This window comes from Gossypium arboreum, chromosome 11 (assembly GCF_025698485.1).
Source record: "Gossypium arboreum isolate Shixiya-1 chromosome 11, ASM2569848v2, whole genome shotgun sequence".
NCBI lineage: Eukaryota > Viridiplantae > Streptophyta > Magnoliopsida > Malvales > Malvaceae > Gossypium > Gossypium arboreum.
The window spans coordinates 13,353,236-13,366,616 of NC_069080.1; the positions used below are offsets into that span (position 1 = coordinate 13,353,236).

Consider the following 13,381-nt stretch of genomic DNA (forward strand, 5'->3'; position numbering starts at 1 on the left):
TGAATAAAGTGACTTTAAGGAAAAATATGCAAACAACTATAAAATTTTATCCACCAAAGAAATACAAAAATCAGAAAATGGGTTTTATTTTATTTTATCATTTATTTGGTTTGATTTACACCTCTGTTGTTTCCTATAGAGTCCGAGGATTCTTCTTTTCCTCACATTGTCTACCAAATTCCCTCCTTCCCATGTCTTAAAATGTAAACAAAAAAACAAACCAGGTTTTCAAACATCAGTTCATTGCTGTCGTACATTCAACAATGGTTGATATTCTCTCCCCTCTTTGCCCCTGATTCCCTTCCCTACCGCACCCTCTCCATCCATCTAAGGCAGGATGGTCGCTCTCCCTTTCCTCGGCCGTCTGTCTTTCCTCCTCCTCATTGCCACCACTACAACCACTGCCTTTGCCATCGGAATCCACCATGGCAGCATCATCCGGAAACCTTCTTCGGGCGTTCCAAACTTTAGGGAGGCCCCTGAGTTTCGCAACGGGGACGTTTGTGGGACTAATGCTTCTGAAAGAATCCACATTGCCATGACATTGGATGTAAACTACCTCAGGGGCACCATGGCCGCTGTTCTCTCCGTCCTCATGCATTCAACCTGCCCCGAAAACACGGAGTTCCATTTCCTGTGGGGAAAATACGAGCCCGAGGTGCTCGTTAGCATCAATTCAACCTTCCCTTACCTCAACTTCAGACTTTACCGCTTCGACTCCAACCGTGTTCGTGGCAAGATATCAAGGTCTATTCGCCAAGCATTGGACCAGCCTTTGAACTACGCCAGGATTTACCTTGCCGACATGTTACCACCAGATGTTAAACGTGTTTTATACTTGGATTCCGACCTTGTCGTGGTGGACGATATCGTGAAACTCTGGGAAGTTGATTTGGAAGGCAAAGTGTTGGCGGCACCAGAATATTGCCATGCCAATTTCACCAAGTATTTCACGGACTTGTTCTGGTCGGACAAGGAGTTGTCTAGTACATTTAATGGAAGAAAGCCATGTTATTTCAACACTGGAGTCATGGTGGTAGATGTTGATAAGTGGAGACAAGGCGGATATACGCCGAAAGTGGAGGAATGGATGGCGCTGCAAAAACAGAAGAGGATATACACCTTGGGTTCATTGCCACCATTTTTGTTGGTGTTAGCTGGTAATATAAAAGCTGTTCATCATAGGTGGAACCAACATGGACTAGGGGGTGACAACCTTGAGGGTAAGTGTAGGAGTTTGCATCCCGGGCCTATTAGTTTGTTGCATTGGAGTGGTAAAGGGAAGCCTTGGTTGAGGCTGGACTCGAGGAAACCCTGCGTTGTTGATCATCTTTGGGCACCCTATGATCTTTATGGCTCATCAGATCACTCTTTGGAGGAATAAGGGAAACTGAGTACACCAATCCAGTCTGCTTTTAACCATGGCCACAACAAGCCCTTTAACTTTTCATTCTACATATATTCCCAGAACCATAACTTTGAAGTCTCAGTAGGAAAGGGATAAGATTATGTTTCGATAATAAATAAATAAATAAAAATGAGAGGGGGAAAGAGTGAGTGAGGATTTGTATATTATTTACTTATTGTTTTAACATCATGGTTCCTTGAAAGATGCTTAAAAAAATCAAATGCGTTTATTGTATTATAGTGCATGAATGAATGTTAATATTATACATTTTAGATTTAGCCTCTACCAGAGTTCCCATGTATCTCCGAATTCAACAATTTGTTGCTTTTTTCTTTTTCTTTTTCCTTTTTATCTGTTAAGCATTTCATTGTATTATCTATTAGAAATCAACTAAGAAACCAATTTTCATTATTTGTCAGTAACACTGGTTGTCATGGATTTTGTTATATGGTGGATCTCAGTAAAATCTGGCATTTCAATTTCTAGCAAAAGTTAATGACAGATTGGTCAAAATCAAGTCATTTATGTGCATTTGTCTATCCAGGTCAAGATATAAAATAGATAACCAGAATCTGTAAAACAAGATTAATTATAAATGACTGATAACTTAATACAAAATTAATGCCAGCTAATTCACACTCCAACTTAAAAAGCTTAGCTACCTCTAGAAAAGCCCTACCATGACATTCAACAAGTTCTTCACGAATTGATTGACCCTAAGTTTGCTGTGAAAAGAAAAAATGGAGGGGAAAAACAAACCAACTCTTACAGTACTTCAGCCGCATGAACAATGCATTCAACAAGTTATATTGCTTTCGCCTTAGGGCTGTCTCAATCTTAACTTATACCGAATTTCCCTTCAATGTTGATACCTGGTTCAGAAGTTGATTCTGCTATATGTGTCTCAGCAGGAGGCAATGCAAACATGTTTCCTTTCTGGGCACGTGGTGGAAGGTGCTTGGTAGGCTTTCTCGATCGCATATTCCAGGGCAAGAAGACCCCAGTACCGCCACGGGGAAGTTTTTTGGGGCTCATTACCATTGGACTCACAGGAGTTAGCATGACAACAGGACCTCGGAGAACTCCCAGTTTTGGCATCATATCCAATGCTTCATAGCCATTAAGAGCTCCGTTGGACATTTCATATGGAACTGGCACACTTGGTTGCCATAGTGGCATTGCACCAGCCTGGGGAACAGTTGGTGGTGAATGGCCTTGGTTGGTATCAGGCCGAACTCTGAAGAATGTAATGCTAACCCTCTTGCGTGGAGATGGGCACATGACATGTCTTGCCATGTCAGAACTGTTTCCTCTCATTACTAAAAGGGATCTGCAGAATATGTTACAAACTTGCTCGTCAAGTAAGAGTTATTACCATAAAGAACACATACAGAGAGCCGGAAACACATTTTGAAGATAAACATGATCATTCTAAGATTTTGTTGCAATCAAAACATCATGGAAGTGCTAACGTACATAAATGAGAAGCTGCTCCGTTTAATGTTAGTTTTTCAAAGTCTAATGCTAGCTAGAGATATAATCAGAAATGGAACGTCACTCTAACCAATCTAGAATAACACAATGTCACTCCGACACTCAAAGTTTGCCCCATATTCAATAAGGAGTGAGCTCTGAAACAGAACTTCCAGCAATCCTAAGCAGTTTCATCAGTATCATCTTTTATCATGGTTTACCATTGGTGGTTTCATTTTGAGTCTGATATTATGACTTCATATCAAACAAATATTTAAACTATTTCCACCAGTGCAAATCAAATATAAAAGCATACCCTTCTTTCAATGGAAGTTGGAGTGCCCCCCTATACTTCCCTTCACTATCACTCACAAGTGTGTGGCCAAAAGCCATTGCTGATTCAGAGAGGAGAAGAGTGGAGATGGGTTGGTCCAAATGTGGCGGTTTAAGAAATGGCTGTGAATATTCACCCTGCATTAAAGACACATAACTATATCAATTCTGTCCTCACTCCAATTTTAATTTAAGACCAGAACCAAGATGGCATATCTACTACAACAAATGATGGGGAAATGGGAAGAATAAAGCAGCAAAAAAGTATACCTCGTCAAAGAAGTTAATGATGCAACCATTTGGTTTCTTATATTCAGGTATAAGTTGCCACTGGACCAGATGTTTTATAACACCTTGCAGAAGAGCCGGGATTGGTTCTCTATTGACTGGAAAAACATTTTAAAGAATAAAAAGAAAAAGTCAAGCTGAGAGCGGTTCATTGCGCCAGTCATCTCCTCTTAAGGATAAAAAATGAAGACACTATAGAATGCAAACCATATCATTAATTCATACTGGTAGGTCTTACTTGTCGGATTGGACTCCTCTCTAACGTGTCTGAAAATTGGAAGACCAAGCTGAATCAGCTCTCGCTTGTTGCCTTTAATTTGTTTGTTGAATAAAATGAAAGTCTCACCTGCAGTTATCCAGAAAAGCGAAAACGAATCAGGAAGAAGTTCGGAAACAAGGACTTGACCAACAAATTGCAGTAGCCATCATTTATTTTCTAAACAAATTCTTCAATATTAGTTTAAAAAAAGATGCTAAGTCAAGGCAATCAAAAGGTGCAGGTAATGCTGGAAACTACAGATGAGATAAACAATTGCAAATTGATGAAAAAAAAAGGGTAAAACTGATGATTGTTAAATCCCCTATATTATACCTTCTGAAAACTCTTCAACCAGTACTACTGATTAACATCAAATTCCCTGTATAACTTCTGATAATTATTAAATTGATCAAGCAGGATACATGAAAGCTTATACCTTTCCGAAACAAAGCTACAACAGAAGGGATTAACTATTTCAAGTCTTCATTTAAATATTCAAAAACAGGCTCAATTCGGCAAGGCTTTAAAGTGGGATTGTGCACCTGACAGCTCCCCATTATGGCCGGCAGATCTAAGCTCACTCACGAAGTCACTGAGCTTAGCCAGCTCTATATCCGTGAACACTTCCTCATACAGCTTCAGTCCTTTAACAACATTCACCTGCATTGCAGTAATTAATAGATAAGCAAAACTACCAGAATCCATTTTATATATATGTTTTCCCTCTAAATCTAATTATGTTTCTTCACTATATTGTGAAAGGTGAACTCACCATGTGGCCTTTTACATGCTCCTTGGCAGAAAAACCTTTCGTCAACTTGATCTGAGACGGGCGTGCATCGCATTCTTCATGGTTAGAACAAATGTCATTGTTTTCCTCAACATGTTGAACTTCCTGAGATCCTGCATTGCCAGAATAAGTGAATTCAACTATAATTATAGAATGAAAGGAATGATAGGGTCAAATTTGAATTTATTGTCACATTTGTCAGATCATAGACAAAACAGCATATGAAAAACACCAATCTCTCAGACAAAGTAGCCTGTTCTGTCATAGTAAAAGACCAACCACATTTTCCCTTCTTTCATTCTTTTTCAATAAACTAACCTTCTATAAAAGCTTGCTACCTAAATTATTAATCTAGTATTAACAAAAAGTTAATTGTTAAACAGCATGATATTTGAAAGGCAAGTTAATGTTATACTAGGCAATAATTGAAACAATTAAATTAGGTAAGCTTGGCAACTCCTAATCTGTCATTTCAGAGGTGGAGCTGAGTTGTTATCTTTATTACCATATTGGTTTCTAATTTTTATCACTCTAGTTTTAGTCTTTTAGAGGCTAAGCTAACAACCATGTAAAGACAGAAACTCCAACTTGCCCCATGTCGGATAGCAGAACCGGATATCCAAACACCACTGGTTGTCTTTTTTGTTTCCCCTGACACACCAAAAATGAGTTGACTCAGCTGGACTCAGAAACTCAGTTTGGGAATTGGGAATAGACTTGTCTGAAAACTCTACAGCTACTTTTATTACAACCAAAAATGTCAAACAAAAAAAAAAAAAAGCAAGAGACCCAACAACAACCCCAGCCACCACCCCAAGCAAGGCCCACGTGAAATCAGCGAACGGCAGCGGTGATGTCAACCATAAAGATCGGACGGTTAGGATCAGAAGCCGCCTACCATTAAAATCATTGCACGCATCTTAAGGCAACGACCCTCCGAAGATCAACGTACTGAGAATAACACTGTAACATGGAGTGCTGCTGCAGCTGAACCTTTTTTTTTTTTCATCTCTCTCTTTTTCCATGCCTTCACCTCGAAATCCTCAAAAACCCCACTTAAACCACACGGGAAACATATCAACCATAAATACCCATCTATTATTACTACTACCGTCTAAAAGCCGAAAATTTTAATAAAAGATTTCAACTTTGTTTAGAACTATATGCTTGTATATATTGAGCTCGTGAATGGTACGGCATTTCTTTTCAAGAAAAGCGTGAGCTTGAAAAACCTTTGTTAAAGGGGCAAATTTTATGCAGATGGAATAGGGTAAAACGACATCCATCATCATCATTGGACCCCCAATCGTCCAATAACAACATAAAACAAAATTCTAAATTCTAACCTACCCCCTTCGTTGATTTCAAAGTCAGGGGAAATTTTGGAAAGGCTTTGGAAACGTTGAATAATTTATCCGTGGAAAAATATGAGTTTTTGTTTGGTTCCTCGGAAAATGGAGGAAAAATAAGGTTGAATGCGTTTGCTGTATACCAACATAAGCTTTCACTTTCTCGCTTTACCAAACACATGAGATTCGAGATTCAACGCCTGAGGCCTCTCTGCCTTTCACGTAGCCAGAGAAGATGCCAAAAAAAAAGGTAATCTTTTGATAAAAAAAGGAAGGAAATTTCAAGAATTCAAGTAATGAAATAGAGAAGGATCGGATCGGATCGGATTGTGTGGCATGGCATTTATTGAAGGAAATCAAGCTATTTTCGTAAAAAAAAATTAGAACAGTGACTGTGATAAGAAAAATCCCAGTAACTCGGCCCGAAATTACGTCACGATTTCCAACAAGACAACTCCAAAATTACACAAACGCGCACGAAAGGTAAAAGCTTTACCTAACGATCAAACTTGACAATCAGACAGACAAAGAACACGTAATGAATATATATATAAAAGAATCAACCTTTACGATCGAAATGATATTTGTTTTTCTTTTGATTATGAATTTACCTGAATCAGTAATATCACTGTCAGGGGAATCTTCTTCTTCTTCACCGCCAAGTTCTCCATTTCCTTCATTATCCATGATTTTCTGGGCAACTTTCTCTTTCTCGTCATCCAAACAACAGCCTTCTCCTTCTGCTTCTCCTTCTCCTTTTCCTCCTCCTCCACCGCCACGTTTCACGTCCTCCTTGCCGAATCCGTCCCCTCCTACGGTCTTTTTGTCAGCCACCTTTTTCAGCTCCTCCGCCACATCAGCAATGGAGTGGTACTTCTGCATCTGCAGCACCGGGATCCAGTTCAGCCTCCTCCTGTGGATCGCCGTGAACACCGCTTCGTACTCCGACCCTCCACCACGACCTCCTTGAAGTAGCGCCAAGTGAGCGCAAAGAGCATCGATGATGGCATTGGCCGCCGCGAATTCTCCTCGGAACCAAGAAATGATGGTGTCCTTAGCCAACACGTCAGAAACCGCCGGCACAGCTTGCACCAGCGGCACTATGGCAGACCCCACCGCTTGGGCCCGTTCCCTCGGCGATGCTGGCCCCGCCGCCATTGGCATCTCTCACTTTTTTTTCTACTAACTCTACCCTTTCCGCTTAACTAATCACCACTCTAACCAAATATAGGGAAAAACCCGCAACTCTTTTTCGTTTCGGATGCTCCGAACTATTGGGTTTTTGGAGAATTACCAGTCAACCGATATTTCAGCTGTTTCGTTGAGAGAGTGAAGAAAAAAAAGAGCTTAAAAGCAAAATGGTGGGGTGGCTTTTGGTTTGGTTGGTGTTGCAGCCGAGGTTGGTTTATAACATGTTTGGAAATTTCAAGAGTGACATGTCCGTACTTATGGGGACCACGGGAAAGGGTGACGTGGAGATCTCTGTGAACAGATGACGTGGCATACCAAAATCAACGAATTTGTTAAGTTTTACGCTAATTAGTTAGTTAATTCATTCATTTTATTTGATTTCCTAATACGATGAATCGATGATGTAATATTTTATTGAAATATTAATAGTTTTATAGAAAAAGTAAAAAAGTTTTTTTAATTATCGGAATTAAAATTTAAGGATCACTTTTTGGTCAAAAATAATTTAGGTATTTAATGGGAAATACTCTAAAGTTAGGCTTCAATTTTCTTTTTAATAATTTATGACTTCACTAATATATTATTTGTACCATTAATAAACTCTTTAATTGAATTTTGTCACGAGTTAATCAGGTATTAATTCAATTATAAAATTATAAAATAACCTTATGTATTTAAAATAAATTATATTATTAGAGGATATATTACTTAGAATAAAAATATGTGTATTGTGGGATTTAGACATATATCAATCACATTGGAAAAATTTTAAATTTACCACTCAACAAATACTTTATTTTGATTCACTTACACACTTTTTATTTACCTTTCAGTAACTATTAATTGCTATAAATAATATTTTCATCTAATTTTAGAATTAATTTAATTTTGCAATGAATTATTTTTTTATTTTGAAACTAATTCTATTAAAGTTATTTTTATTTACATTTATAATGTCTAATTTTTACTATTTTTATAATTTGTAGATTTTAAATATATGATGTATCGTTTTATTTTTTTCATCTGTTTTTGTTATTATTTCGGTAAAAATTAAATTATCATAGAATAAAAATTATTCTAATATTAATTATCAGTATTTTAAAATTAAATGTATATATTATTGTGTTTTAATTTGTTAATCATATTATTCCCGAAAAACTATAAATAAAGAAAACTAATCTTAGATATAATATTTAAAAGTAAAGCTTCTCAGAAAAAAAATCCTATATGATGGCATATAATAAAATTTATGTATTTATTTACTTTCACATTTAACTGGTTTACTTTATAGTTTTCTTTATATGGAATTATTTTGTATGCAATAATCATTTAATTAATTCAATGCTGTGTATCAATTGTATGACTATAAATTTGTTTATTAATTGTATGAATTTTTTAAATGAATCGTATGGAAATATTTAAAATAATAAATACGTGTAAATAAAAATAATATATACTTTTTTCAAACGAATTATATGGAAACATGAAAACTCATGTTAAATGATAATACATGAACCTTTTTATTAAGGAATATGTTTTATTATCTTCCTTTTTTCTTTAAATGAATTATGGAAATACTAAAATCTTATACATATATATATAACACAATAAAATTAATTTTGTATAATAATCATTCATATTAACTAATATCAAGTCTAGAAAAGTGATACCAACGACATCAACCATTTACAAGATGATGACACCCTATGGTAGGTACTTCTAATACAAACAACATCATCTAAAGAAAGACTATCCTTAAATGTTACCTACTTCGTATCTGATTTTTTTTTAGATTTAACTGGTATTTAAATTTAGAAACAGTAAGTTAAATTGATATTTTTTTAGATACCTGTCTAACACCGTCAAAAAATTGACGTGCTGATGTGACATTACCGACCAATATTACGGTGACACATAAGGATGTTCAAATTTCGGTTAAAATCAAATTAACCGTTCAAACCAATCTAATTAGGTTACTCGGTTGATTAACCGATCCAATTCGATCAAAGGTTGGTTAATGATTTTTTAGAAGTTCGGTTATCGGTTAATTCGGTTTGAAATCAAGTAATTAACCGAATTAACTGAACTTAATAGTTAATAATACAAATTATATTTAGTTTTAATTTAATTAATGCAGTCAAATGAATATTATCAATTTATTTATTTTATATGTTTTATACTTATTTTAACTTAAAAAATAAAACTATATAAAATTCGGTTAACCGATCAGATTAATCGAAATATTTCGATTTATTTAACGGTTAAAAGATTAAAAAAATCGATTAATTCTAATTCAGTTTGGTTAACCATTTGAACACCCTTAATGACACATGGTTTGACACGTTGTAAAAGATAAATAATTTAATTTTTTATTCTTATTTTTGTCATGTAGTTAGATGTGAGGCCACCACTTAAACAGTACTATTGGCCATTAATACTATATCATCGTATTTTGACAGTGTTAATCAAATATCAAAAAAAATATTAAATTAATTTATAATTCCCAAATTTAGATACTAAATAAATACAAATTACCATATTGAATTACCTCCCCCACATATTAATTCAAAAATTAATAATCCAGGTTCCATATATAATAATCCCGAATTACGCCATCTTCCCCAACTATCTCATGTGCCAGATCCCAACTTCTATTAACATTTAGCTTACACCAAGCTCGTGGTGGTTTCTCCTAATTTAGCAATACATTGCATCTACTCTTTAGTAACGCTTCATCGATGACCTAAAATAGCGCAAGGGAGAGCAAAAAGTACCATGAATATTATTGTATTAGGAATTAGATTATATTTTGTCATTTTTATTAAAAAAATGAAGAAAGTAGTCCTTACATATTAGATCAAAAAGTAAATTGATCTTCATGTTAAAAAATTCATTCATTTTCACTGTTAAAAATTTATCTGTTTACGTCAAAATGAGATACACATGGCATACCACATATAACTGTTTGATTGTTTTGTTAGCTACACCAATTTTTAATAATAGAAATTGATAAAATTTTTAATAAAAAAGATCAATATCTTCTTTAATCTAATGTACAAAGAATAATTTACTTATTTTTTTGAATAAATAAGGTAACATGCAACTAAGTTCTAATACAATGACCTCCATAATTTTTTTTCTCACAATGGAACTCCTTCAAATCGTTGCAAATTAAACCAGATTTTGGAGGCAACGGCAATGATTATTTTAATTTATCATATGTAAAAGATATTCTAAATAGCATATATTTTATTTATTTTTAATTTATTATTTTGAAATTAAACTGAAAAATAATTTTTTATTTTTATTTTTAGTTATACAATTGTATAAATATATTTTGCATTAATAAACATGATATGAAAAATTAGTGGATAATCAAACACGCATAAAAATTAAAATTTCTTATAATTATACAATAATTCTTTACACTTGCTTGTAATTACTATATGAAGTAAAAAACACCCTAAGTTTTGAAAGATGCATTTATATAATAATATAAATTTGAAGGGTCAATTTTAAAAAATGAAAAAAAAAAGTTAGTGGAATTCATTGTGGGTTGATTTTTCCCCCCTAAAAGCGGTAGCTTATTAAATAAATGCATATCATGAAGTAAATATTAATTTAATGTAAATGTGAAGGCTAAGGAGACAAACGCATGGGTAAAACATGAGTTGAGGTCCCTGGCTAATGCATGACCTTAATTATTAATAATACTTTGATAAATCAAGCAATTATATTCGGTATTGTTAATAAATGTAATTTAATCCTCATTGCCTTTCATAAAATTTGCCAAGAAAATTGAAGGTAGATTTTTTCACAAATTCATTCATGTGAATTCGGGACTTGTGCTCGGAATGTGGAAGCAAGAAAGCTTGCAAGAAGGAAAAACAGGTGGGGTATGAGGTATCCAAGTTGGTACTTCAAGTTAGAGGCAAAGTTAGAGACTAAAATTAAATTATAATTTTTATAATAATAAAAATATAATTTTATTATTTTAATAGTTTATATCTTTATAATTTTAAAAATTAAATTAAATTCAAGAGAATACTCATATGTCTTTTATATTTACCTCTCTCTTATTATTCGTCCATTCTCGTGATAATTTTTTTTTAATTTTGAGGTCAAAGGTGTCTCAGGATTGATTTGTCCGTTTGCACATTTTATCTATTCTAACCATATTGAACCTTATCTCAACTTGATCTTTTATGACGTTCTGGTATTCTTTTTGTTTATTCTTTTAAATATAGTTTAAATACATTTCATACTTTTTTCTTTAATTTCTTTTTGAGGAACATAATTTTCAATTTCAAATTGTATAGGTAAAATTTATATTATACCCAATAATAATTCTTTACATATGGACAAATAAATTTATACTATGTTTATGTTTGTTTTGTTGATCCTTTATTTTTAAATTACAAAGTTATATATTATTATGATATGGGGTTATATAGAAGTCAAAATACTAACAAATGACATGGACGACAAAAGAAGATGGCAAGCGGTGTGTGGGACCAAGTTCCATCATCCAGCTAGGGAAAGGAGGAGGGTTCGTTTTTTGGTGACCTGGTCCTTGGACAAAGGGAAACCTCCATTCCAATTCCGTTCTTGCCTTAATACTCGACGGAAGGGAAAAGTGTACGAGCCGGATTCTTCCACTGCCCATTGTTCAGCGTCCGGCTTTGCGTCTCTCTTCGTGATGATTTGGCCCACAACTTTCCTTTTATTTTGACGGACTTTGTTTATATCATCCGTATGTTTGTAAATTTAAATTTTAATAGTTGTATTATTTACGTTTTAAAATCTCGATTGTGATTGTAGTTATTAAATTTATTAAATTAAATTAAAATATTTTAAAATATTATGTAATAAATATATTATTATATGCTTAATAATGTAATTTTATTATTTTAATTTAATACTTAAAAAAAGCTGTAACTTACAGATTTAACTATTTTCATTTGGATTAGGATTAATATTTTAAAATTCAAAAATTATAATAACTAAAAGTGACTAAATTAGAGTAGTATGACTAAGTTTACAACGTAATTTGATATAATATAAAACATATCGTGTCTTCCCATGTCATGTTTAAGAAAAAGAAAAGATAATGTCATTAAAATTTATGAAAGAGTCAGTATTTAACACTTTAAATTAAAATTATTTACAATTTAATGGTTTTTATGCTAGGTTGATAAAAGAAAAAAACCAATTAATCCAAACCTCGAAATATCAATTATTTGTACATATAAAAATAATGAAATCGGCTTAAACATTCCAAAAACACACAATATCGTGATTTAATTATAGATTTAACAGCTCAAATTTCATTATTTGTACAACTAAGCTGGACAACCATGCCATTAAATGCGTTTCTAATTAGTAGAAATCCTCCTCTTTTAAAAGAAGAATATCATATTGGGGAAGAGAAGCCTCCTCAGAATCTATCCGTAATGTCACTTTCTTTACTCTTTTTTGCAATAAAAGAATAAATGGGTGGCTGGTTTTTAAACATGACAAAACCTATCTTTTATTTATTTCCTATAAGGGAATTTCCTCCTCTTTACAGCTTTATATTAGATTCTCAGTTTACATCAAGAATCCCGGGGAAATAATAATACTAAAAGAATGGTTGTGGACTTATGGCTCAATTTTGGAAGCCCCAATAAAAAAACAAAGTAAAATATTCAAATATGGAGTGGTAAGTAAAAAAGGATGGCTGCCTGCCTCCCATTCTCCCTATTTTTTTCCATTTTAATAGAAAAAAAAGGGAATCAAATTTACCATATCAATCTAAAATAAAACATGTTTAAACCGTAATAAAAAATTAATTTATTTATTTCAACGAAAAAAACAGGTATGTCTCTTAAACCCACACACATCATACGTGAATTCTAGAACATAATTATACAACAATTATGGCATACATTTTCAGTATCGAACATTACAAGTTAGGGTCTTTTTTTTAGTATTTACAGTTATAGCACAAATTTCTATAAGGGAAAAAAAGATTCCAATTTCCATACTCCTAGAAATCTATAATCTTTTAATTTTCAGAGTCGAAGCAAGAAAGGGGCAGAAGAAAGAAAGAAAGAAAATCTGATGAAGGACCATCTAATTTAATTTTTGAACAAATAATAACTATTTGTTTTCCTAAAGGGGGCTGCCTAAAGGTCCATTCTTGTTTTCCCAAACAAGAAGCTTTTAGAACTTGCAAAGGGCCCACAGACACCAACCATATATATATATATATAAAATAAACTTGAGTAATAATTTATGTTGTTTTAAAT

The 13,381-nt window shown here is 33.5% G+C and overlaps 2 protein-coding genes across 2 annotated transcripts; one reads left to right on the top strand and one right to left on the bottom strand.

Annotated features, from left to right (window-relative positions):
* Window positions 1-79: 79 nt before the first annotated feature.
* Window positions 80-1,693, top strand: LOC108471462 (probable galacturonosyltransferase-like 4). Its single transcript, XM_017773076.2, has one exon. The coding sequence runs from the start codon at window positions 338-340 to the stop codon at window positions 1,382-1,384; it is 1,047 nt and encodes a 348-aa protein (XP_017628565.1). The 5' UTR covers window positions 80-337; the 3' UTR covers window positions 1,385-1,693.
* Window positions 1,694-1,911: 218 nt separating this feature from the next.
* Window positions 1,912-7,296, bottom strand: LOC108470626 (RNA demethylase ALKBH10B-like). The gene is made up of 7 exons (XM_017771990.2): window positions 6,512-7,296; window positions 4,534-4,664; window positions 4,304-4,421; window positions 3,741-3,848; window positions 3,485-3,600; window positions 3,198-3,352; window positions 1,912-2,738 (listed from the first exon to the last, which is right to left on the bottom strand). Exons 1-7 carry the CDS (start codon window positions 7,062-7,064, stop codon window positions 2,246-2,248), a joined length of 1,674 nt encoding a protein of 557 aa, XP_017627479.1. The 5' UTR covers window positions 7,065-7,296; the 3' UTR covers window positions 1,912-2,245.
* Between the last annotated feature and the right edge of the window lie 6,085 nt (window positions 7,297-13,381).